The following is a 26,464-nucleotide window of genomic DNA, read 5'->3' as shown; positions in this document are numbered from 1 at the left end:
CTGGATTGGTCATCAAAGCAGATGGTCAAAGAGAACATATTACATCTTAATTTAGCATTGGTTGGGTTTTTGTATTATACTTAGTGCTGATGGATTCAATCTTAAATTATGTCATCAAATGCCTCTGAAAGTGTCAAAAAAACAAAAGAATAAACAAGCACCTGGGCAAGTCCAAAACAAGAAATATGCAGCAAGCTCTCACTAAGAGAAAAGTAAGATCCCAGTAGAAACACGGTCATGACTCATGACCAATGCTCTTATGATCAAACCAGCAGACCCTCTAAATTGTCTGTTCCCAATTCTCAAGGGAAAGAAAAATCAACCGAGAGATGTATCTGACAAAAATCTTATAAGATCAGTTCGCGATAGAGAACTATACAATTTTAATTGCAGCTTGGACTCGAACAAAAAGATCAAGCGCCAGTCCAAGATGCCATAGTAAATATGGCCACAACATACAAGCAATAATAGGTGGTGCATCCATGTTGGTCGGCACGAACAATATCGCATAATTCATGCTCGTACAAGTCAAAAGCAACAATATGCAGATAACATCTAGACATGAACATAGAAATCTGGAAGATGACACCCTTTAAATTATCATCTTTGTATCTAAAGGAACAATTAAACCCAAGAACAAATGAAGCTTAGTTACATGATCATCACTTTAAGTACAAAATACTCTCGGTAACTTACTCACAGACGCAACTGCACACAATTGCTATTCTTTCTCCAAGTAGCTTCTCTTCCTCAACAGAAGATATGTGCACAATGGTTATGGAAAATACTATCAACCTAAATTTTCCAAGTTCCAGAAATAGCAAAAGGTCACACAGCAGGAACTAACCTCGTTATCAGATGAAATTTGAATACATTTTACTCAATGATACAAAAGATTGGAAAAGAAAATGTAAGAGGAAAAAAGAAAACCATGTAATTTTCTCACAACTATGTACCCTAACTTCCTACTGCGCCACTGTTCCAGCAGATTTTTGCATCATGTTTACATCTTCCATATCTGTACAGATGGTCCTGTGATTACCAACATTCACAGCATTCACAAGTCTAAATGTCTTGGAGGCATTCCGTCGTAGATAGGGCTCTCTTATTACAAGCGCACCAATAGCTCTAGCCTTGCCTGCCTATGGAAAAGTTTCCAAAAGATTGGGAAAGCATTAGCAATATTCTCAATCACATTTAATTCCATACGAATGCACAGACAAGACTATCGTATATATATGTACTTTCCACTAAGAAAAAGTTGCGTACATGTTTTCCAATAAGTAAATACAACGCAATCGTGCAGGATACATAGACAAGAGAAAAATTTTTGCCAGCAATTAATGGGATAAAGACATTAAAGAACCCCACCTACTCAGGAACTTCCTCACTTCTCTGTTAGATTAATCTACATAATAAAGACAAACCACCATGATTGAATGTTTGCACCACTAGATCACCATGCAGTTCCTTTCTACTACATTCTAGAAAGGAACAAAAAGGTCAGCTCTTTTCTGAACTTTTAAAGAGATTGAGAGAGAGTACAAGGTATCAAATGTTCCCTCTTATTTCCTTAACCTTTATAACAGTTTATTAGTTTATTTCTCCTTATTGATTCCTTCAAGAGAAAATTATCACACAGATGCCCTTAATTTGCACTTAAAGGACTATGCCTGTGAACTTAGTATATATTATTCATTTGTACCCAAAGATACTTGAAAGAAATTTCTTAGTCACCTCTATCTGATAATAATACAAATGCCCTTAATTTGCACTTAAAAAATCTATGCCTGTGAACTTAGTATATATTATTCAGTTGTACTCAAGGATAACTTGAAAGAAGTTTCTTAGTCACCTCTATATGATAATAATTTTATAGGGGGGAATAAATGTAGTTAGGTCAACTTCCAAAATGCTTTGTTGAACTTTTATTTGTCACTTAACCTATTATGCGAATCATTAGTTTTTCTATTAAACTAACAGTAAAGATAATTTTCTATTAAAATTGCTAATCATATGACCATTTTACATTTTATATTATAGAAAGATTAAGATTTAATATTCACAAAAGGATCATTTTTAAAATTAGTAGCTATAAAATAAAAAGGACATTTTGGATTCTTTATGTTAACATATGTGAGATAGTTATATTTAAGTTTGAATTATAAGAGAGTTAAGGGAAACAAACGTAAGTCCAAGTAGGCACTCTATATTTTGGTCTAACCAAAGGGTGTAAATTATATTTTCCCCAATTTTATATCATAATCTTTCATCTTGAATGCTTGTTTTCATTATTTTTTATTGGACATCTTTGAATTGGTCGTTTTCTACCAAAAAGTTAAAAGGTAAAGCATTATTTTAATCATTGTCACTAACTGAAGCAATGTGTAGTTTGCTTTTGGCATGCAGCATGCTGCCAATTAGTCAAAATGGCCCCATAGGGATCTCTTTTCATGTATTGCCAAGATTTAACACACTGCATGGCATGGATCAACATATGCTGCCAACAAACTGACATTACAATCATTATCATTATTGAAGCCTTCTCCCAACAAATGGGCTGACTAGAGCATAACTCAAACATGACCAGGACGGCAACTCTGACATTAACCCTCTAAGACTGTTGAATCCCTAGCCAAGGAAAATCATATTGAGATATTTGCCAAGTAATCTCTAAGGCTAATTGCTTCAATTATTTCTACTTTTAGTTGCAATTAGAGTGATGTGAACCAGGTCAAGTCGGATGTTACGATCCGACCACATGAGTTAAGTCGAGTCGAGTCAAATTATTTACTTAACTTTATCTTTCTATTTTGAATTTCAAATAAATCAAATAATCCGTATTTGGATCCAATCCGTTAGGAATTTTACTCCTGTAAATAGGGGTGAATATGTGTTGATAATTATCATTGGAAGAAATATGAATTTAGCTAATTATTATTTTCGTCCTTATCTTTTGTCTAGTCGTTAGATCGCTTTATTTTTCTAGGAGTAGATTATAGCCGTAGAAACATCCCAACCCTCCAAACCCTAGCCACCTCCTACCTCAGCAGCCACCGTACAATACAAGCCATCCACCACCCTCCGACGACCGCCACAATGTCGGATATTTACCATTCTGCCCTCTCTGACTTATCTCGACCTTTTTATTTTTATCGTTTCATCCCGACCTCCGATTTATGTGAAACCAGAACCATTAGACCCTAACTCAGGAGGCTACCTCCACCTAAATTTTCATAATTTTCTTACAAACAGATCGTTCCAGATCTGGTTCATAACATTAATATCAGAGCTAATGTTCCTCGGAAGATGGTTAACACATGTTCCAAGGCCAACGAGGAGGGATCGACCATGGAGGACCACGATCTCATTTCTGTTCCTGTAGGAGTTGATCTGGACCCCCTCCAACCCCAGCAACTGTCAAAGACGAGCGACAAGCGTGGGCAAAAGCTTTTTTTAAAGCATTTTCGGTCAAGTCGAAAGAGATCTTAACCGCCCTCAAGGACTCGATCTAGGCCTTGATGGAGGCCTTACTAGCCGTCCTCCACCGACCTGTGCTGCCAACATCGCTAGCCATGGCAGAAATAGCCCAACCACAGCCACCAACTTCAAATCATGAAGGAGATGAAGAGGAGACCCAACTGCCAGCAAGAACCCTTCCTCTGGTCGTGGAGGAACGCCTTCCATTCCTACAAGCCAAGCCCGTCGCCGCATCGGCGCCGGAGCAGCCACCAGAGACGGCCCCCGAGTTGTCTTCCCCACCCGCGGTGGGAGCTAGGGCTGAAAACCCTAGCCTTTTTCAGCCCTAGCTCCCACCGGCGGCCATCTAGCCGCTCCCGGCCCCCGCCGTCACGTCTGGTCCCTCCCATAGGACCCCCGGACCCGAGCCCCGACCACCGTTCGCGTTGGCACCGGTTGGAAGACTGCCAGCAACGGCAATTCGCGCTACTGGTGGCACGGGTCCGACACTCCCACGCCCACCAGTGACCACAACCGACTTCCTCTGGCCAACTGCCGGCCGGTGGTGGCCGCCGCAGCCGCAGGCGACCGTTGAGTGGCTCTGCTGCCGCTGCTCCCCTACAATGGGGCCACTAGTCCCTTCCGCAGCCGCCGAGGGCCGGTGTATCGGCCGACGACGCACCAGGGCCTCCGCTGCACTAGCTCGAGCTCGAGCTCGAGTTTGGCCCTCCACCGCCGCTCACCGCCGTTCCACCGCCACGAGGACCAGCCAAGGGTCAACTGTCGGCAACCCCTGACCGATTCAACCACCTCGTGCGAACCAGTTTGGAACCCATGAACAAGACCCCGAGCACGAGTACGAGCCTGAGGATGAATGGTGGAATGCACTGGTGGGCCCACGTCATTAGACTGAGCTAAACCCGCGTGCAGCCCGGGGGCGACATGAGCCAAACCCGTGGGCCTATGACCCACGAGACCAACCTCAACCCCAAGGTCACTTCGCCCGTGATGGCAGACCACATTTTGAGATCCAAGCTCGGACCGTCAAGCTTGATTTTCTAAAATTTTCTGAAGAAGACCCGCTAGATTGGACCTATCTAGAGGAGCAATTTTTCACATACCATGGCACGCCCGACCACCAGAAGGTCGGGCTAGCCTCATTTCACTTGGAGGGCGTGGCGATTAGGTGGTACCAGTCGGCTGAGCAGTCTCAACCATTGGAGTCTTGGCAGAACTTTGCTAATGCGATTGTGCTCGATTCGGTCCGACCCAGTACGAGGACTTTCAGGCCATATTGACTAAGCTGACTTAGTCAACAACAGTTCGAGCTTACCGGGAGGAGTTCGAGCGGATATGCAACCGAGTCACTAACTGGTTTGACTCGGCCCTGAAGAGTACCTTCATTAGTGGGCTTAGGCCTGACATTCAAGCTGAGGTCAAGGCTTTGAGGCCCACTACTTCTGACAAGGCTTTCTCCTTAGCTATTCTGATTGAGTCCAAGTTGCATCAACTGAACCAGATCCGCGAGGAGAGAAAAAAGGCGGCCCAAGCCCACGGCCCACTAGAGACGGCATCTGCCCTGACTCAGCCTACACCAATAGCTCAACTTAATCGACAGATGATCAACCACCGCTTTGTGCCCAACGACTTGGAAGAACGCCGAATAAAAGGCTTGTGTTTTTACTGTGACGACCGATTTACCCTCGATCATAAATGCAAGCGTCAGCAAGCCCACGTCATGTTCCTAGGCGGACTCGAGGAAGATGAACCTAAATCCACTGATTGGCACAAGTTGTATAAGTACAAGGATATGAGAGACTAGTCACCTTGAGGACAAGGTGTCGGAAGCATGATGGATTGTTACGATTCGACCACATGGGTTAAATCGAGTCAAGTCGAATCGAGTCAAATTAGTTACTTAGCTTTATCTTTCTGTTTTGAATTTCAAGTAAATCGAATAATCCGCATGTGGGTCCGATCCGCTAGAAATTTTACTCCTATAAATAGGGGTAGACATGTGTTGATAATTATCATTGGAAGAAATCTAAATTTAACCAATTATTATTTTCGTCCTTATCTTTTGTCTAGCCATTAGATCGCTTTATTTTTCTAGGAGTAGATCATAGCCGTAGAAACATCCCAACCCTCCAAATCCTAGCCACCTCCTTCCTCCGGCAGCCACCCTATAATACGGCCATCCACCACCACCCTCAGACGACCGCCACAACGTCGGATATTTACTATTTTGCCCTCTCTAACATATCTCCACCTTTTTATTTTTATCTTTTCATCCTGACCTCCGATTTAGGTGAAATCAGTCATTAGAATCCTAGCTCATGAGGCTACCTCCACTTAAATTTTTATAATTTTTTTACGAACGGATCATTCCATATCTGGTTCGTAACATTGGATTACATCAATAGGAATATTGGGCTTGATGGATCGAGTATATTATCTTATAGCTTATGTGATTTAATCAACTCCTAGTAAATTAGCATTTATTTAATTAGCTAAGTGTAATTAAGCTCCACGCAGTTTCCAAAAAATATTCAAAATAAATTTTCTCGAAATGGAGAATTAAACATTTAAACCAGTTGGATAAAATCGATGACGTCATGATTTAGAACTTTCATATTCAATGTTTATTCATATTTGGGATCCATCTGCAGCGAAATGCAGAATTAATCCTAGAAAGATAAGGAGATTGGTTTAGTTAAGTTCATTAATTTATCTATTATTTAGTCTAGAGTTAGACTCTCTCTCTCTCTCTATATATATATATATATGTGGAGTGCAACTCTAATTAAAGAATATTGCATTGCCTCTATCTCTTAATTTTGTCCTCTCAAGCCTCGCTCACGTTCTCTCAAGCCAAGCTGATGCCTTACACCAAAGACCGAAGCTTCTCCTCCCTTCTCAAACGCCAATACGCCTAGTCCCGTAGTGCCAGCCTACTTCTTCCTCATCTTCTCTACTAAAGAATCAATCTACCTATTCATCACTACTAGCATCAAATATCCATGCCATCTCTATCACCATTTACAAGTTGATCCACCATTCCTACCGTCTAAACCGCAATCACAAACACATCTACCACCAACGCCACTGTTGGTCTCTCGACCAAGTTTGACCTAGATAGATTGTGAATCTATTGAGGGGCTGAACATCAAAGACGTAGATAGGAAAGTCACGAAGCTATTTCGACCGATTTTGTAATTTTTCAACGTCGAGAGAATATTTAGCAAATGCACAGAAATGTTCATGATTCAGATCGAGCACAACTCGGTTCACATCATAAGGCTCATACAACAAGTTATTGTAAGGAAAATCTTCTAGAAATGTAAATAGTCTAGTTGAGAAGGAAACACTAACATTTTATTGTACAAAACAAGTTCCCTTTAGGATTTGTCTTCATATCTGCATAGACTACCAGAAGAGCAGAGCCAATTGAAGCTCAATTGTACATAGGAATACATGTACACATTTATACGTATATACCCATGTGGGTTTAATTTATACATGTATACGTGAATGAACATGTAAATGTGCATGTACAAATAGATGGAGCTGGCTTGAGCTCAGCTTGAATTCGACTCACTAAGGCTCAATCAAGCTCGAAATTAATTTTGAGCCAAACTTGATCATGAGCCGGGTTGATCAAGCTCGGCTCAATCAGGCTCCAAAATAATTGTATAATATTTAATATTAAATAATATATAATACATACAATTAATATGAACCTTTAGATCAAGATCAAAAGGCTCCAAATAATACTATATTATTTGCTACTCCCTAGGGCTTGAATTTAGAAACTTAAAGCCCAATGCCCATCTCTAATCTCCACCATGCCACTCCACCTCCATTGCTCCGCAACTCCACTCCCTATCTCGTCCACAAGCCAGCTTGCCATTGTCACGGTCGACCCATTAGCCATCATTTCTCATGGTTCTCCCTCGCCACTGGCTACTGTTTGGATTTCCCTCGATAGTTCGACTATCTTACTTCATGTCTTCAAGGTGAGATCGACCTTTCTTCCACCATTCCCTTTTTCCTCTTCTTTTATTTTCAGGGAACAAAGTTTGGGGAGTATATGAGAGAGGGTAAGGTGACGGGGTTAACTGGTATCGATTGAGTCCCTAGACCAAGTCTTTCTTTGCTTGAGAAGTCGTGATGGTGTTGGTAGGATTAGGCTGTTACTAATTTTAATGTGGGTTTAGATAGTTTTGTAAATAATAATGATCGTATATAATATAATCCCTTATCTTGACCAACCATTGTCATTGTTTAATAGGATAGTGGGGCTATTTGTGAAAAGCATTATTACAGATATTGAGTCCTTATCTTATCACCTAATGAAGTATATTAGAGGTGTTTAAGTTCCCTTATAAATGTTTCTTATTTGAATGCATGTATAAAATATTCAATTTACTATATGTATATTTTTTTCTGAATGCATACTTGGTAGTAATGTGTGCTATTTTTTTTAATGCATGTAGAATGTCACATGAGTTGTTGCATTCTCAACTGTCTTCTCAACTGCCTGTAGAATGCAAGTAGGTGATTATGTACCTAATGTTGATGTACAATTTGAAGGGAAAAACAATAAGGTTACACAGGAAAGGAGCAGAAGAAAGACATTTGAAGTATGACAGTCTTTTAAGAAGGTAAAAGTGATGGAAAAGGGAGTAGATAGAAACATTTCAATGTATGCATTGCTCAACAAACTATTATGTGCCTAAATTAGGCACCACTGCACATTTGAAGAGGCACAAAAGAATGCATTGGACTATTGGCTAAGAAACAAATGATTCTTTCATTTCCTTCAGCTTCCACTAGTAGTGGAGTTTCTATTGCAGAAATGCAATATCACAAGTTACTTGCATTGGGTATAATCAAAATTTAATAAGGGAGATTATACACAAAATGATTACGGTACATAAGTATCCCTTTAGTATGGTGGAGCATAATTAGTTCCATATTTAATTTAAATATCTAAATCCGCATAATAAGGGAGTGTCCAGAAACACAATTAGAAATTGTCATTGAAGTATATGAGACTGAAAAGCAAGAGCTAAAAAAGCTTTTTAAAGATATTAGTAGAATCAATTTTTATCTCTGCACATTGTTGTTGCTATTGAAGATGCTATAATTGAATGTTTGATTAGTTGGGATATAGAAGGCAAGGTATTACGTATCACTTTGGATAATATCACCTCTAGTAATGTTGCAGTCAAAGCTATTTTGAAGAATTTAGAGCTAGAGGAAAATTATTCTTTAAGGGACACATTTTCATATTAGGTGTTGTGCAAATATCGTTAATTTAATTATTCAAGATGGGATAAAATGTTATTGGTAACACCATATGCAGTGTCACTTATTCAAAAAAATTACCTTTATGCCTTCACAAATTCAAAGAAATTGCAAGGCTATTATCCATTTCTACTTATAAAGGGTTGGATTTAGATGTTGCTACTCGTTGAAACTCGATCTACATTATACTAGGACATGCATTGGTTTATAAAAATGTTTTCCAATAGGATGGAACCAAAGATGCAAATTATAAAAAGCTTCCTTCTGAAGATGATTTAAAAAAGGCCCAAATGGTGTGAATATTTCTTGAAACATTTTATAATGTCACTAACATATTTTCTGGAAGTTCATATCCAACAGCTAATCTTTTTTTGTCTGAAGTGTGGAAGTGAAAGAATCACCGAACATTGCATCTGAAAGTGATGTTCCCTTTTTGAGAAATATGACCGCGGAGATAAAGATAAAATTTGACAAATATTGAAGAGTTTGCAACATGTTGATGACAATAGCAATAATATTAAATCTGTCTTAAAATGAAGCTTGTAGAATATTATTTTCCTAAGATATATTTTATTTTGAGGCTGAAGAAAATATTCAGAAGGTTAAAGAAGTATTACATGATATTTATAATACTTATGTACTTAAAAATCATCAAGTAGAATTGTTGAAACTTTGTTGTGCCTTTTCTTCCTGCCTTTAATCCAGATGATACAACACTACCACTTGATTCCTCTCATTCAATTATTTTTATGAATCATCAAAATCAAGCCAACCTATCAAATTTGAGTAGATAATCTATTTGGACGAGCAAATGTTGATGCTTAATTCTGATAAAACAATAACCAAATTTGATGCTCGAAAGTGGTGGAAATTAAATATTTTAAAGTTTCCTACTATTTCAAAGATGGCACGTGATATCATTTCTATTTCAGTTATTATTCCTCTGAGTCTACTTTTAGCGCAGGAGTAAGGGTTCTTAATGATTTTTGTAATTCTTTGAATCCTGACGTGATAATGGCATTGGTGTGCTAAGGAAGTTGGATTCCGAAGTTAACAAACCTGCAAATTAATTGCACTAACATATGTGTATCAATATTAGTCTGTTATCCGCTAGTTAAAAGTTGATACTTGCTCTCTTGTTTTATACTTGTAGAGTAACTCCTTTATCATGGAGAATGTTTTTTGTGAAACTTCTAGAGTCTACACTATTTTTCTTATACATTGTAGTTAACAAAAAAGTTTTACTATTGTAATAGGTGGCTTCATGAGAAATTGATGTTATTGAAAATTCACTGCATACTTTTGGTTGTATTGAACTTAGATTTGCATTGGCAATGATGTCATATATGTTTAATTTGGATTTGTGTTGACAGCATTATGTACTTATGTTCTAAAATTTGCCTAAGTGCAATGTTGACTGTTGAGTATCAGAGCATGTTAGCAAGGAGTGAAGGGCATGTGACTATAATTTATTAGTTTCAAATTTTGCATTAGGTAAGCTCATTTAGAAAGTTTCTAGCATTACTTATACAGATTAATGAATTTTCTATCTCTTCTATATGGTGCAAGAATAAGCTTCATATAGAGGACTCAGATCTTGTAGAATTGTAATTCTGAATTCTGATAATATCTTCTCTTCTCCAAATGCATGGAGATTTCTATTAGTTTATGTTTTTGTAATGTCTATATTTTTATAGTTCAAGTTGTTTGCCTACAGTGATACAGATTATTGAATTTTCTGTCTCTTCTATATGTTGCAGGAATAAGCCATACAGATGACTCTCATCTTGTCGTTTTGAATTCTATCACATCATCTCTTCTCCAAATGAATGGAGATTTTAGTTCAAATACTTACCTACTTGTTAGATTATTTTTCTTTCTAAATTTTAGTGTGATATAACCTTCACTATTGAAGTAGGCCTTATTTCAAGCTTGATCAGGTTCGATTTAAGCTTGAATCTGCTTATTGATCAACTCGTTTAGGTTCGAGCCCAAAATTGGCTTGAATTGAAATTATATCAATTCAAGCTTGATTCTACGATTAGAACCAAGCTGATTAGAGCTCGGCACAATTACACTCATGTATATATGTAGATCTAGATGTATGTGAATATTTATGTCTATGCATATGCATATGTGTGTGTACATGCATGTGCATATGTATGTGTATGTGCATGTGCATATAAGTATATGCATATGAATAATGTTATAGCATATGAGTTAGTATATTTAGATATCTGTATTAAGGACCTGCAAACGTGTGTGTGATTAAAGTTCCTTACAAAACAAATATTCTATTTCCAGAAGACCAAAGTTGATTGCTTTATATTCTATTACAATTCTGGGTTTGCCTCCTTTGAAGATACAGTAGTATTACAAGGACCCCAACTGTTATAAATCGCCAGTTAGAGGAACAAAACTTTTTGTGAAACCTTAAAAACATCTTTTGACTTATAATTTAAGTGGCCAACTAGGCCTTGAGTTAATTCCTTGTTTATGAATCCTACATGGTTAATAAAGGCAGTCTTATTAGACCATCTTAACCTAGAAACCCTGCCAGTAATCTTCCTTAAATTTCTTTCTAAATCTTCGCGAAGGACACAAGAAAAGGATAAGTTCAAGGAAGAATTTCGGTCACTATTAAATTTATTATCTGACTATAAATATAACAATATGCCACAGGCAGAATAAGTTTAGTGGAAACTGGAAAGTTAGTACTTCTGTAAAATATAAGGCTGGCTAAAATTGGAGAGATGTTAGACGAACTAGGTGTTATCAATAAACCAATTTTGGTGTTTGTCAGACCAGAGAAGCCCACCTTGAAAACTATTAAATTAGAGCTCTTTTTGCATCACAGCTTGTTCTTCTGTTTCTCAAGGAGAATGAATGGCTAATTTTAAACACCAAAGATTGTTTGCTAGTGGCCGAAAAACTTGAGTACCTGAAGTAAATAACATAAAATTTTAATTTGCCATGTTCCATTTAAAATTTTTAGTTTGCATTTACGCTACTGCTTTCTTTGAAATATTATATATTCTTCTGTAACTTTATTACTCCGTAGTTATGTCATTGCAACAAACAAGGTGTGGGTCACTTCAAGCCAAAGCGCTTATGAATGGTTCAGAGTTGGGTTTATCACCCTTGACTGGGATTGATCTTCTTATTCCAACCTAAATAAGATGGTTCAAATTCAGGTTGAGGATTTTTGGACCTAAAAGCAAGCTAACCTACGTGTCATCTAAATTTCAACTATGGCTACTCGGCTAGCATCCGGTACTTTTTCATCTAAGGCAGTTATAGGATAAAGTCGTGCCCACATATAAGGCACCACGGTGAGTATATTGTGTATAGCCTATGCTCTAAGCTAAGAGTAAGATTAAGCATTCATAAACAATGTCAAAGTGAGATAACAAGCATAAAATTAACATTTATAAGAGAAATTCAAAAGATGATATTTGTTAATAATTTTAATATGACACTACGTAAGGAGAAGGAAAGAAAGAAATGCTCAAATGATAGTGGTAATCAAAAATGCTAACTTCAACTTACCAAGAAACTATAGGGGACAACTGAACAACGTCAAAATTGAAGTCATATAATGTCCCAATTATTAAGCCTGGTGAAGTTAATTGAAGCACACTGAATCTGTTAGCTGACATCATCATCAGGTGTCAACCCCAATTGCTTGGGTAGCTTTCTCAGGATTTCAGCTTCCCTAGCTATTTGAATATCAGAAGGCCAATATATCTGATGGATCACTTTGTAAAGAAATCGAGGAAGCAATGCTAGAATTGTTATAAGGAGAATGCTGAGCCAATAAGTTATTGTAGTGGCTAGATTGTATATTGTCCTGCCACATATAATAGAGCACAATAACTAAAACAGCTGTTGAATAGAAACATGCACCCAAAAAGGAAGAAATCAGTGGAAACTAACCAGAAGTTGGGGAAAAGTGGAATGGAATCTATTATCACCATGCACATAAATGTAATGAGTATAGAACCCCATACTGCAACATGGGTAATCAATACCCAACGCTGGATATCCATTGCCAAGTGAGCATTGACAAGCACAACTACTGCTATAGTCCACAAACTTCCCATACTCCATATGTCAACTGAACTGTTCCTGTAAATGAAGAATGGAACATAAAATAGAACAAGACTTTGCCACAATGTATCAAGCATTGTGATCCAGAAAAGTTTCATATTATAGCTCTCCTGTCTATGCCCTGCTTCATAAAGTTTTGGATAATGGAGGAGCGTCTTATGACCCAGGTCCTTGTCCAGAATACCAACCACTATTGTTGGTACTGATGTATAGATGACAGAATAGAAGACACTACTCCAATCCGTTAAAGCAGAAGTGGCAGAAAATGCTGTGTATAAAATATACCTGCATATCCATGTTGAAATGATAACTATAATAAACTTAGCATCCTAAGAATTAAGAAAGCAATAATTGTTGAAACTCCATTGTTTATTGTACCTAATAAAGAAGCACCATTATTTTGTACAAGTATATTTTCTTTCACTTAGAAGTTAGAATTTAAAACATGGTGAGGAAGAAAAAGAAGAAAGACTTTCTCCAAAAAGAAGGATATGTATAATAATGTAAATAACAATCACATTTAAGTGTCAGAGAAAAAACATAAGTATTTCTCAAAAAGAAAGAATAAAACAAGTTAAATTACATTAAAAAAAAAACTCTATTGATGCCTTCAAAAGGGAAGCAGTGTATACAACAACTGTTCATAGATGTGATCTCTTTTAATTCACTTCACAGGATTGAATGTAAAGGACCCAGATGCAGTAAATGTTATCCACTTAGCAGTCACTAACTCATTATACTGTTCAACAATTAGCAAATAGCAAACGCCTTCCAAGAAATAGCTGCAGTTGTATTTCAGGCAATTCATGATTTTGAAAATTTTGAGAGCTTCAAATTGAGCCGAGTAAATTTACATATGCTCCAAGTAACAGGTCAATTAATCATTTCAAAGATTAGATTCATAGACCTTTGAACACGGCAAACTAGATATGCATATAAAAGGAATCCCTTTCTTATAACTTCTAGCATCCAGTTCCATGGAACTCTGGAAATTGGAAGAAAATAAAAGGAATCCATTAGAACTTCTAGTGTTCAATTCCTTCAAACTTTCTTGATGAATAATAAGATCTCCTGTAGTAAATCTCTTGCTCTCTCTGGTTCAACGTTCCCTAAACAGCAAACGGTGGACTTCATTTTTCATTAATTCTTCTGTTATATGGCATCTTAGTAATCAAGCATCAACATGATTAAGGAAAGGCAAAAGAGATATGCATATTAAAAGTTTAAACTACTTAAGTGAATTATAAAAAATACACCCTGAAATAATGCACATATCCAGTCCTTGAATTAGTGAGATATGTATAATGTAACCATAAACAAAAATCAAGATAGCACTATCAAGTCGATATTGAATGTTGATGTACATACCAGAACAGCATTAATACAAATACAGCATTCCGGTAGAAGTTGTACAAAACCAAATAGCCAACACGCTGATAATTCCAGTGTCCATGTACAAGAAGCAATCTCTTCAAAAAACGGAATTGTCCCATAGCAAAATCTGATGCCATCACTGCTTGACGACCTTCTTGACCAGATATCCCAACACCAACATCTGCCATCTGGATCATGGAAACATCATTTGCCCCTGTGCAGGAAAAAGGATTGAAGTCAAAGGGATAAGCTCATTCCCTTTAGTAACAGATTTTAGATAGTTGTGAGAGATAAAGTATATAAGCGTTAACCAATATTTTTTTAAAAAGAAAAGAGTGTCCTAATGCATGAAGCTTTCGCCTAAGCAAGGTCTTTGGTAAAAAGATATAAACAGTCATAACCTCTCTGAGAAGTTTTTTTTCCAAGACCTCTGAAATCATAACCTCTTGATGCAAGGAGCAAATCTTATTTGTCATATTAAGTACCATGACATTACGCGATGCCCTCAAGTGGTAACAGATAGGACTAACAAAATGAAAGGCACACTCAAAGTCAATCATATTTCAAGCAACTCTATTAGAAAACCAAACGATCAACCTTTTGATTACAGGACCAAGATAATCAAGCTTACAGAAATCCATGCTCGCGACTCGCAAGCTTACCTATTTTAAAAGAAAATTCATATACTACAAACTAGAATATATATATATATATATATATATATATATATATATATATATGCGTACATATATATATACATACATATATGTATGTATGTAATGGAAATGAGGGTGATTATTTGATGCAGGCAACATGTTTGTTGTTTCAAAGGTATGCACAATGTTATCAGATCTTTATGCTTCTCTGTTGAAAGAGGAACCTATCTGAATTAAAAGGTTTACAATAAATTCAGGTAGAGAGAGTGTAGATGGAAAGAGGGTTATTGGTCAAATGGGAGACTTGCATTAACCAGCAAAGGCTTCAGAAGATGACAAAAGAAGCATGAAGTCTTGGAATCCTTGAAATAAGATACACTTTGCTTAAGTGAATTTCCTTGATTCATGTCTAAAAAAATGAAAGGAAAAACACAGCAAATATTTCCTTGGGTCTCAGATTAATGAAGGGAGATATTTCCTGGACTGACTGACATCACACAAAAAGAGAGACATAAGTTACAGTTATGTAGGTGAACTTTTCATATACTTAAACAGAGATGTAAAATAAGGCAGTGTCTGTGATGACTCAAAAAAGAACTAAATTTTAGAATTCATAACTGTGGTCTCTTCTCTCCTATGAGAATAGAATTTTCTGGAATATTCTAGAGATGATAACAGACAATAGAAACAATATGTGAGTATATAAAATGAACATATACTCCCATTATTCCTTTTACAGTTATTGTTATTCAGTATCCACTTTATCTTTTAGTATTTTTCACTTTTTGTATTTAATACTAGACAAGATAAGGAATCTGTTTCTCAAGATAAAGCAAAAAAGCTCTGTTATTTGACATCCTTAACATCATATAACTGAGTCTGAAACAACTCTCCAATCTTTCATGCGTTGGTTTATAGGATAAAAAGATAAGTCTAATCATCTTTATGAAATGGTGGGCATAATACCAGCACAAATCATAAATGACAAGCAAATCCATGGAATGTTGCACCTCCAATAGGTGATCCACCCAACGGTGGCCGTGCCGACCAGCACGGGCATGCTGGTAGCTACCGGCAAGTGGCACAAGGGGTGCCGCACGGCACCCCACCTAGCAGCAACTCGCTCATTGTTGATGTCGTCATCGAACTCGTCACCCATTGTTCGCGTGCCGGAGGTCGTCAATGGAGGCACCGCTTGCATCTAATGACCTCCGGCAAGCAAACTATGGGCGGCAACGAGCGGCGACAGCGAGATCAAAGAGTGAAGGTGAGTAGTCTCCCTCCTCTTTTTCTCTCCCTCTCGTGGCACGGCCGACAAGCGTCGCAGCTCGTGTTGTGCCGTCCGGTGATTGGCACGCTATGGCATGACCACTTTGGATCCACCATTGCCTAGAGGAGATACAAATGTGGTGGATCACCTTAGAGCCATTGCTGTTCCATGCAGCACAGCCCAGGCAGTGCCGGCCACCCAAAAAGGTCCATGCTGCGAGCATCATAATTCTTGAAAAAAAATACATAACCAGCAGCTTGTGGTCAACTGAGCTTGCACATAATTTTCAAGTAAAACAAGGAAATAGTTTGAATTAAAATCTCACCGTCACCGATTGCCAGAGTCATGTCATTCGTTCCGCTTTTGATTAAGTCAACTATTCCAGCCTTTTGAAGAGGAGCAACGCGACAGCATAGCACAACTGCGCAGGAAGTTGCCAAATCAAATAGCTGCAGAAACAAGGAAGTTTTAAGTCCATATGATTGGAAAGGCAAAAGACAACTTAATATGTAAAGTACCCCTATTTAATTGCAAAGGTAACCAGACATTCAATAATCAACTCAGCTAATGCTGGACTAAAAAAGGCTTTCATGCCCTCAAAATCTTGAAATCATTCATATCCAATAAATTTAGAAGAAGGAAATAGATTTCATACCTCTGACTCCAGATCTTTCTCTAATATGTAGACAAGGCTGTTCCCGTCGATTATGAGGGCTAATGAGTTATCAATCAAACCTAACCCTTTCTCTCCACAAAACTCTGAAATATCAGTGGCAGCACCAGCATAGTTGAGGTTTTGTGGTCCATTATCAGGTATTAAACTAGTACGTGTCCTTGATTTTGGAATGTTAAGAAATTCACAGGCTGAGCTCGTCTTCAGCTTCATGATTCCATTTCTGCTATCTGCAGATTTTATTCCGTATTTGGCTTTAGCATCAATCAGAAGACGCCTGCACTCATCCTCTGAAGTGCCATTTATAATAATCTGATTCATGCTTTGGGTTAGGAGTCGACATGAGAGACCAATTGATATTGCAGTCTCTTGCTTATCTCCTGTGAGAACCCAAACCTTCATTCCTGCTTGCCGAAGGGCTTCAATAGCTTCAGGAACGCCATCCTGCAATTTATCCTCTATTGCAGTAGCCCCAAGAAGATTTAGATTGCACTCAACCAGAGCTGCTGCTTGCCGGAGCTTTGCTGATCTCTCAGTAATTGAAGTGCTAGCTTCTTCATACTTCTCCTGCCATTCCCTGAATTGAGCATCATTCAGATCCCTTGAAGCAATTACCAGGGTTCGTAAACCTTGTGATGAGTAATTACTCAAATGGTTTTCTGTTGCATGCCTTATTTTAGCAGCCAATGAATTTACAAATCTGCTATCACTCTTTATGTCCAGAATACTAAGCATTGAACTATCAGCACCCTTCACAAGAACCTTCACAGAATTGTTAGGAAACCTTATCACCACAGACATTCTTTTCCTCACACTATCAAATTCATGGAGACCAAGAACATCCAACCTGCTTTATAGTGAAACCATCAGTAAAATAAGCTGATGCAGGTTGAAAAAATTTTAAATAACAAGAAAAATAACCAGTATCAGAAATCCAAAATGGTCTCATTCTCTGTTCATAAAACGGAAGTTTACTGGAAAGAAAAACTAATCAGCATATATGTAAAACAAGTGAGAACTCTACCTTATCTTCTCCCCGTTGACATCAATAACAATGTGACCAGTTGTCCGTTCAACAAGAGTGTACCCATAAGCTGAAGCTGCAGTTACAAGAGCTTGCTCATCAGGAGACTCACCTTGATAATCTATTGCTTCTACTTCATGTACTTCATTGGCTGAACCGGGAGATGAACACCGTGAAGTCATTGGAATGACGGTGTTGCAGGCTGCCAAAGTAAGAAAAAATTCATGTGCAGCAATTCTTTCATCTTCGACCAAATCTCTGTGCAATAGAGCCACAAGTTCTGGGTCAACATTCATTTCTGACTTAAGCTTGCTTCTCTGACCTCCCAATGCTTCTGTATAACCAAACAGAAGGTAAGGTCATCACAAAGTACGGAATAAACGAATAACCCAGTTGATGAGCAACAGCCGAGCATTTTGTTCCATCTAGTAACACTCGCTAAAGGAGCTGATTATTTATTTTTATTGACATTCCCCTATTTTATTATCATCAATTAACAAATTTACTCAAAGGATACTTACCATCTTTGATGGACCAATGGCCATCTAAGACAACAACTGATAATATTTCAATCAGAAATATAGTATGGAAGGCACAACATATCACAATTAGGTTTGAGCAAAGATACCACAACAATGTTCGTGAGAAAAGAAAGTTATAACATTAACAAAAGTCATACACCTACGATCGTGGCAGAAAATTGTAGGTCTTTTCACATACAATACTAGTAACAGTTGTACTTTTGGTGAGCAGCTTGCAACAAATAGAACAACAACAATAATCAAGCCTTTAGTTCAACTATTTGGGGTGGAATTTATAGATCCTTTTTCTCTATTCATCTCTACTTGTGTTGGTTCATGTTGAAATCAAGAACTATCATATTCCTTCGCACTAATTCCCCAATGTAGTTTTTGTCCTTACCATCCTCCTAAGGAACCTTCTATTTGTGTAAAATCACTCCTTAGTACCGATGTACTACATGGTCTCAGCCTCTCGAGGGAATATAGCCCCAAGAAGCTTATAAGGAACAATACTGATGAACATTACAAATTTACAATTAAAAATAACTATGACCACTGCAAATACAGTGATCAGATATGATGTGCCTGAACTATTGTCCTTTTGCTAAGTAATACAAGGTTCAAAATTTTCAACATCTGCAACTTATGAAGACTATTGAGTAATAGATCGTAGAGCTTTTTTTCTCGTTCCGCCCTATAACTTATTATGTTTATTCAACAAAAACTGAAAAAAATGAGGCAAATAATTATAGAGTAACTTGACCAATTAATCAGTGTATAAATTAACAGCTTACACCGGCACATACATATTTTGAGTATACTAGTTAAAAATCTATCAAGCTATTTTAAAAAAACTTCTTTGTCCCAAGTGATACATGTCCAACAGTAATACTTTTTATCAAGTTAAGAGCATAGAAAACAAAATTAAAGGAATTAGATCTGACAATTTTAGGAAGTGAAGGCATGAGAACCTATAGTATATAGCAATGATGGTCATGTCGTGGCACTTGCTGATCGTGTCATGAGAAAAGAGACTCCACTGCCAGCCAGAGGGAGAGAAAAAGAGATGGAGAGAGTGCCTGGTCGGCACAACCATCATTGGTATATAGCTTATGTGTAGCATGAATTAGATAGGTGGACAGAAAGCCTTTGGTGTCAGGCACTAGGGAGGAGGATAGGCTGGCATCCAGAAGTCAAAGGGAATTTAAAAATTAATAACCACAAAATATTATATGAACTTAAAGTATAATGTATGAAAACCATATGCATAACGACTTATATTTCTACCATGGATCCCAGTTTTGGCCGATCCCGAGACGGATCAGCTGAAACATGGGATTGGCATCCTAACTCGAAACCAATCTACTTACTGGTTTCAGTTTGGGATTGGCCAATAACTCGGCTAAAACTAGTTGAAAACTTCAAACAGGTTTGTTTTAAAGATTTAGGTCGGATCTAAATAGATCCGACTTGGGAACTATCAGTAATTGATGTCTTCAGCTATCTTCTTTTAAATTTTTAACTTTTACTCTCTATTTCTCTCACACGCTCTCCTCCCACTCCTCATACTTCACCGAGCTCATCCAACAGCCGATCCAACGAGCTCTTCTGGCGACTCCATACTTGATGAATTCGAGTAAATGTTTTTCAACTTTTTCTTTTATTTTTTTTCTATTTCTCTTTTCTCTCTCTTTCTCACTCACTTTATAACTCCACATTTCTTACTGTTACATTACAATAATAAAGAGAGATTGAGATCTCTCCTTATTTTATTTTGCAACACTAATTTATGAGCATAGAAATTTATTGATCTAGTTCAAAATTCGTCACGATTTTGAATGAGTATTTTTTTAATTTTAGACTTCATATGTGGGTAATATTTATTTTCTTATTTTTTATCACTTTCTCTAAATATTTAAAAAATTTCATGCATTTTTAAATAATATTTAGAATTTTACATAATAAAAAATAGGTCCAATCTAATATGGGTGTCCAATACAATCGATACATATCATTTTTTTGGGCGACCAATCCCGAGTTTCAAAACCTTGGTTTGATATTAAGCAATTAGAAACTTAGAATGTCTTAATCTGTGAACATCTATAGTTAATTCGAAATTTAAAAAATTTTATGTAGGACATCATATGTAATGCTAGCGTTTAGGTAGTATGTATAGTTACAAAGAAGCAAATTTTTTGAAGCATCCATGTCGGGCACTTTCTAACCACTTTTCTATAATAGTGTGAACATTTGAGCACATTAACATGACAACGTAACAAACTTTATGATATAAAACATAAAGAACCATCACTAGAAGCACCTAAATGGGATTGCAAAAGCAAATGATAAACCATTTTATAACATAAATATCCCTAATACCCTCAGCTTAGCACCAAGTTTAGTGAAAATGAAATCTCGAAGACCATTTATATCAAAGAGGCAAAGTCAAAATGTATCAAAAATAATTAAATAGAACAGGTCATTGCTGAATGTTATAGGATCACAACCTGTTGGTTATCACAAAAATAACAGAATGCACATAGCAAGGGAACCCATATCAAATCAGGCTATGCCCAACAACATATATCATACTACAATGCGAGGAAACGGGCATCCAGCAACTACAGCATGGGAACCTATATCAAATCAGGCTAGAAGTTGTCACTAGATACTGAGATTCTTTTGTAGATCCTAAGCACAATTTCTCAATATTTACTAATCAACACATAAAGAACTAAAAAGAAGAGATGCAAAGTATTGTACAACATAATAATGCCTTATTATATGCAGCTTAGCACCAAGTTTAGTATATATGAGATCTACAGACATGGAAACATCGAACATCCTATTTGTGGTCCACAATTTTGTGGAATGTAGGTAAAGGCGTAATGATCTGGGCACTATCTCAAAGAGAGACTTGGTGACATAGACATGTCAGTGAAGATGCAGACTACCTGCACCTGGACAGAAAGACCCTATGAAGCTTTACTATTCCCCGGGATTGGCTTTAGGCCTTTCCTGCGCAACTTAGGTGAAAGGCGAAGAAGGGTGGGCCTTTCCTGCGCAGCTTAGGTGGAAGGCGAAGAAGGCCCCCTTTCGGGGGGGGGGGGGCGGCGTGAGCCATCAGTGAAGATACCACTCTAGAAGAACTAGAATTCTAACCTTATGTCAAGACCTACGGGCCAAGGGACAGTCTCAGGCAGACAATTTCTATGGGGCGTATGCCTACCTTTCACAAAAGACGAGATAATAAAATTATCATAGAACAGCGTAAAGTAAAAATTATAGGACTTTAACCTTGTTTCTTGACAACAAAAGGCACAAAAAAGGTGAATATAGCAAGTCCCATAATATATGATGACAAATCTATGTAGGTTATAAGAAAAATAAAGTTGACAAATGACAAAATGGGTAAATTAAATATGCAACAATGATAAGATAAGAACCTATTTAAAACTACACAAGTACTTTTTGTTAGTAATAATGTGATTCTTTTCTAAATTTCAAGCATAATTTTGAAATATTAGCTAATGTTCAAATAAGAAACTGTAACCGGAAACATAGATTCTCATGCCAATCAGCATGTGTACCAATCAACTCTTATCATGTCGCCATATTAGTGGCACAAGAAGAAAAGTATCATGGATGTCAGTCCATATACTCTTCTTGGGTGCATCTAATTATCTGCTTAGTGGATCATCCAAACCCTAGCGTCTGCCACACCTCAACTGCCTACATTTAACAAGCCTCAACCTACTAGGTACCATGCTGCCTATGCTTGTCATACAACTCTCTTTCCCTACTCCTCTCTCTTTGCCTCCCTCAAACTGCATTTGGTGATTGGGAATTCACAATAGGAATGAAGATCAACAGGTGTAATGAGGCTACCTAGCACTTTTCTAGTCATAGGATGACAAAATGCCTTACCATGTAGACCATCAGCATGGGCATGCCACTAGCAAGTAGAAGTTTGATCAAAAAAGCCGTCTTATGACCTAATTATCTAAATCGGCTAGATAAATGCTTTTTCAGCAACTCAGAAGGAGTGATAGTCGAGAGAAATAAGATTTTGGTGGCCATGAGAGACTACTCAGCCTTTACTTCAGTAGGAACGAATGACATACTATGTCGACCATCAATCGGCACAATGTGCGCCAATAGGAAGCCTATCCCTGATTAAAAGATCCTTACACATATGCACTAAACGCAATTCAACTCTATCTGTGCTACATCATTATCACCCATCTTGCAAAATGTAAACGTGTCAGAATTAATCAATTATGTAAAGCAGAAGTGAAAATCAATGTATCATAATGAAACAGTTGAGATAGACAGATAGGCAACCACATTTCCACATGGTTATCAGAATAAAAGAAAGTATGGCTACCGATAGGACACAATAATTCAAGGGAGAAGATGACTGAGAAAAGGCAGAAAAAGTAACCTTGCCTTGAGTGTTTGTTTGGCACAATGAATGACTAATGACATTCAAGGGGTTACCATAATCTTTTCCATAAACACTGGCCCTCTGGAATTCCATTTTATTCTCAGTCAGTGTGCCCGTCTTATCTGAAAATACGTATCTTATCTGACCCAAATCCTCATTAATGTTCAGAGATCTGCATTGAAATCTTGAGTCTGAACTGCTGTCATACATCCGTCTATCCTCAATCATAAAGTATGACTGCCCCAATCGAACTAGTTCCATGGTGATGTACAGAGATATAGGTATCATTATTTGGAAGATGATAACAGAGCTCAAAAATGAGAAAAATATCTCCATAGGAATGTCATAGAACTTGTAATCTTTTCCATTATCTCGCCCACGTGTGAAGAATTTTCTCCTGTAGTAAGGGAGGGTGTCAAGCTGATGCATGTGACTTTTAAGCCATAGACCCATACCAGTAGCCACAACTGCACACATAACAAAGAGAAAAACAGATAACCAAAGGGTCTCCCTGTTCATGTAGCTTTCCAGCTTGCTTCTTTTGGAAGGTGATGCAGTACTGTTCATCATTGCCTTTGTCTCCTGACCAGCATAAACCACGACGCCAATAACCCAATCAGTGTTTTTGAGCTGGCAGCCACGTAAAATAATGTTTGATTGACCAAGTGGTATCCTCTGACCATTGAACTCCATAGTGGCTGTAAATTCATAAATGTTCCTGTTTGGTTGCTCACATTTGATCAACCCTGAAAAGGTGCCTTCTTCGCAGGCCATGGAAGTAGTTTCCTGCCGAGCATATCTTGTCTTTAGGTTTGACTCACCATCTAAATTCATTGTTTGAATATATGCTATTCCATTCGGATCACTAGTTCCTAAAAGGACTATGTCACAAGGGATCATTTCATCGGAATGGATTTTTACAACCTCTCCAGCACATATACTTTTCCACTTCTTTGTCCGAAATTCACCAGATTGCATAACAAGTGCCTCCCGGTTGTTTTCCTTCCTATCAGATCTGTGCCTCCGCCAATCCTCATAGCCATCTTTAATAGCAGTCACAAAAAGCACAAAGAGGAGGGGGAAAAGAGAGACGGTTCTCCCAAATACAGCTAAAGGAGGAAGCTGATTTAAAGCAGCAATGGCCAAGAAATACAGGTAAGCTAGTCGGTGAAATTGGATGAATAAGTTTTTGGGTAGGAAAGTTATTACGGTGTATTTACTAGTTCGTATCTCGTTGCCTGTGAACTCGTATTTGTCATTTGTTCTTCTTGGATCATTTATGCATATCAATCTAGGATCGTCCTCAGAGGTAAAGGGGTCTTCAAACTGCACACTTTTATGGCGGATCCTCAGAGGTTTGTTTGGCTTCTCCTGGGCAGGTATAGCCACAGAAATTTCATGGGAGGATGGAAATTGCTGTAACTCCATCCTAACCCAATACAGCAGTTTCTTTTTTTCTTTTTATGAGCATTCCAGCAGAAAATGCTGAAGAAACAGCTAATCTGCCCGCTGAATATGATCTATAGTCTTGCTCAAACTAGAGTCATATAGATGTCTCTAATAACAATTGTAATATTCAAGAGAAATGGCCTCTCTTCCATCCACAAAAATCAGAGAGAAGTTCCAAGAGCCCTTAAATGTGGAAGAAGTGAAGGAAGTGGAAGAACCATATTTCAAGACTGGAGATGGCCGTTGTTGAAGTTCAACATAAAACTCTGACAAGACCAAGGGCTGACCCGAAGTCGTACATAATCATCCATCCCATGCATTTGAAAGCAGAATCTCCACGCCCTAAAGCTTCTCCAAATTCCATCAAGACAGTTCCACAAAATGGTATGTGCCTTTTCGACCTTGAAAAAAATCAGGACGAGAAGGTTCAGATATTGTAGTCCATCTAAAACTGCCACAACTTCAGCAACAGTATCTGACAAATAAAAGAACATCTATTCTCTTGCTTTACCAATGATATCTTATACCTTCCAAAATTGTGATAATTGAACAAATAATGTGAAGCACAGTCAAGAAAAAACTCCAGTCATCAAAATGATACAAAATTGGAAAAGCATACCGTCAAATGAATAATGAAAAACCAGTGTATCGTTTTCTCTTTTAACATGACTTCAAATATTTTCTAGTTTAGACTAGAAGTCCCTGTCCCACCTTTCCTCGAATTACCCAAGAGGTAGGTTTTATTCCAAAAAAGTTAGGTGCTTTCTGTACAAAAAACACAAGTACAGATTAAAGCAGTAAAATTTCACAAAATCTTCACGAACAGTATCATGACGACCTTCCGTAGCTAACTCGAAAAATTCCATTCAATTCCCGGAATCAGAAAAGGAGTATAAAGCAAGTCTACAACCGCATCAAACCCGTCATTAGGGACCCTAAACTATTCAACAATTCACCTTTGTTCATCTAATAAAACCAATAATGTACCGAAAACACACCCAAGACACGAGCAATGAAAGCAGCATTGGATCGAAAACAATATCAAAGATCCAAATCTGCCTACCTCAAGGGATTGAGCACTGAAAGACCTCAGAATCACCGACAGGCGCCGAATTTGATGCCAAATCTCGCAGATCGAGCCTTTCCTTGCAGCCAAAAGACCAGATCTTTTGGATTCGAGGGCGAGGCTGAGATTGTATTGGATCTTCTGACTCAGATCGTAGGGGCTTTGGAGAACGAGAGGCTGTTCTTTTCGGTTCCCCTCTTTCTCGCTACGCAACAGAGGCGAGATCGGAGAGAGAGAAAGAGAGAGAGCGAGGGGGGTGGGGGAAGGGAAACGGGTGGAGGAGCGCGGATCTCTCTTGGCTCCTACCAGGATTTATACGGTGTACGTGCTGTATTCCGTAAATGTATCTTGACAGGAGTCGCTGGACCCAAGACTTCGTTTAGAGAAATTTCTCGTGACTAATTTTAATTTTGCCACGTCACAACAAGGTGTAAAGGTTTCTTTTTAAAAAAGAATAATGATGAATACTCTTTAATATAAAGTAAATCGATAGAACATATATCTTTCGTAAATTAGTAATTAAGTTAATTCTTCGTATAAATATAATTTTGATGAATAATATATGTATTCTAGAATATAGTTATTATAATATTTAGTTATTATTCTATAATAAAGAGTTATATTTTATATAAGAAGAATTATTTTAAAGTAAATTGTGCTTATAAGAATAAGTCTATTCTAGAATAAGCTTCCTTATACTTGTATAATAACTAAATAATATTTTAAATTATTCTAATATACGAATTCAACGTTCTTTCTTATCTTATTCTATACAACCTTCCAAAAATTTATTTATTAATAACTCAAGTTACTCATTTAGGCACTCGCATAATCACGCACATCCTAGTGCAGGGTTACTGCTGGGTTATTACTCTACACAATCGAGTGAGAGATTATAACCCCTTATACTTGTGTAGTGTGAGGTATTACCTCCCATACCGACACAATGCGGAGTTATAACCCTTAAACCCACGTAACGTGGAGAAATTTTTGAAATATTATTTCCTGTCAGCTCAAAGGTATTTTTGTTATTTAGATTAAAACATCACCAATTCGTAATCAAATATATTTATTGCTCCTTATACTAATATTGAACTAAATATTT

The 26,464-nt window shown here is 37.5% G+C and overlaps 1 protein-coding gene across 3 annotated transcripts; it reads right to left on the bottom strand.

The window, feature by feature from the left end:
• Nucleotides 1-564: 564 nt before the first annotated feature.
• On the bottom strand, nt 565-25,645 carry LOC140777557 (phospholipid-transporting ATPase 1-like). Of its 3 annotated transcripts, none has more exons than XM_073121748.1 (9): nt 25,357-25,645; nt 22,847-24,694; nt 17,877-18,210; nt 16,835-17,702; nt 16,505-16,628; nt 14,248-14,467; nt 12,706-13,164; nt 12,319-12,619; nt 565-1,142 (listed from the first exon to the last, which is right to left on the bottom strand). In XM_073121748.1, exons 2-8 carry the CDS (start codon nt 24,270-24,272, stop codon nt 12,418-12,420), a joined length of 3,633 nt encoding a protein of 1,210 aa, XP_072977849.1. In that variant the 5' UTR covers nt 24,273-24,694; nt 25,357-25,645; the 3' UTR covers nt 565-1,142; nt 12,319-12,417. The 3 variants fall into 3 exon arrangements, with proteins under 3 accessions (XP_072977849.1, XP_072977850.1, XP_072977851.1); XM_073121749.1 differs by having other exon boundaries at nt 565-1,138; XM_073121750.1 differs by having other exon boundaries at nt 16,835-17,699.
• Between the last annotated feature and the right edge of the window lie 819 nt (nt 25,646-26,464).

The sequence above is a fragment of the Typha angustifolia genome, chromosome 15, assembly GCF_048772165.1.
Source record: "Typha angustifolia cultivar Huaian chromosome 15, ASM4877216v1, whole genome shotgun sequence".
Lineage (NCBI taxonomy): Eukaryota > Viridiplantae > Streptophyta > Magnoliopsida > Poales > Typhaceae > Typha > Typha angustifolia.
This window is presented reverse-complemented; position numbering and strand designations above follow the sequence as displayed.

Bases quoted from the DNA above. Each gene is read 5' to 3' on its own strand.
- LOC140777557 (XM_073121748.1), bottom strand. From the start codon at position 24,272: ATGGAGTTACAGCAATTTCCATCCTCCCATGAAATTTCTGTGGCTATA. The intron at 16,629-16,834 runs GTATGAAATCTA...TTGTTTCTGCAG, and splicing joins AGAAAGATCTGGAGTCAGAG to CTATTTGATTTGGCAACTTC. The intron at 14,468-16,504 runs GTGAGATTTTAA...TTTCCTGCACAG, and splicing joins GACTCTGGCAATCGGTGACG to GGGCAAATGATGTTTCCATG.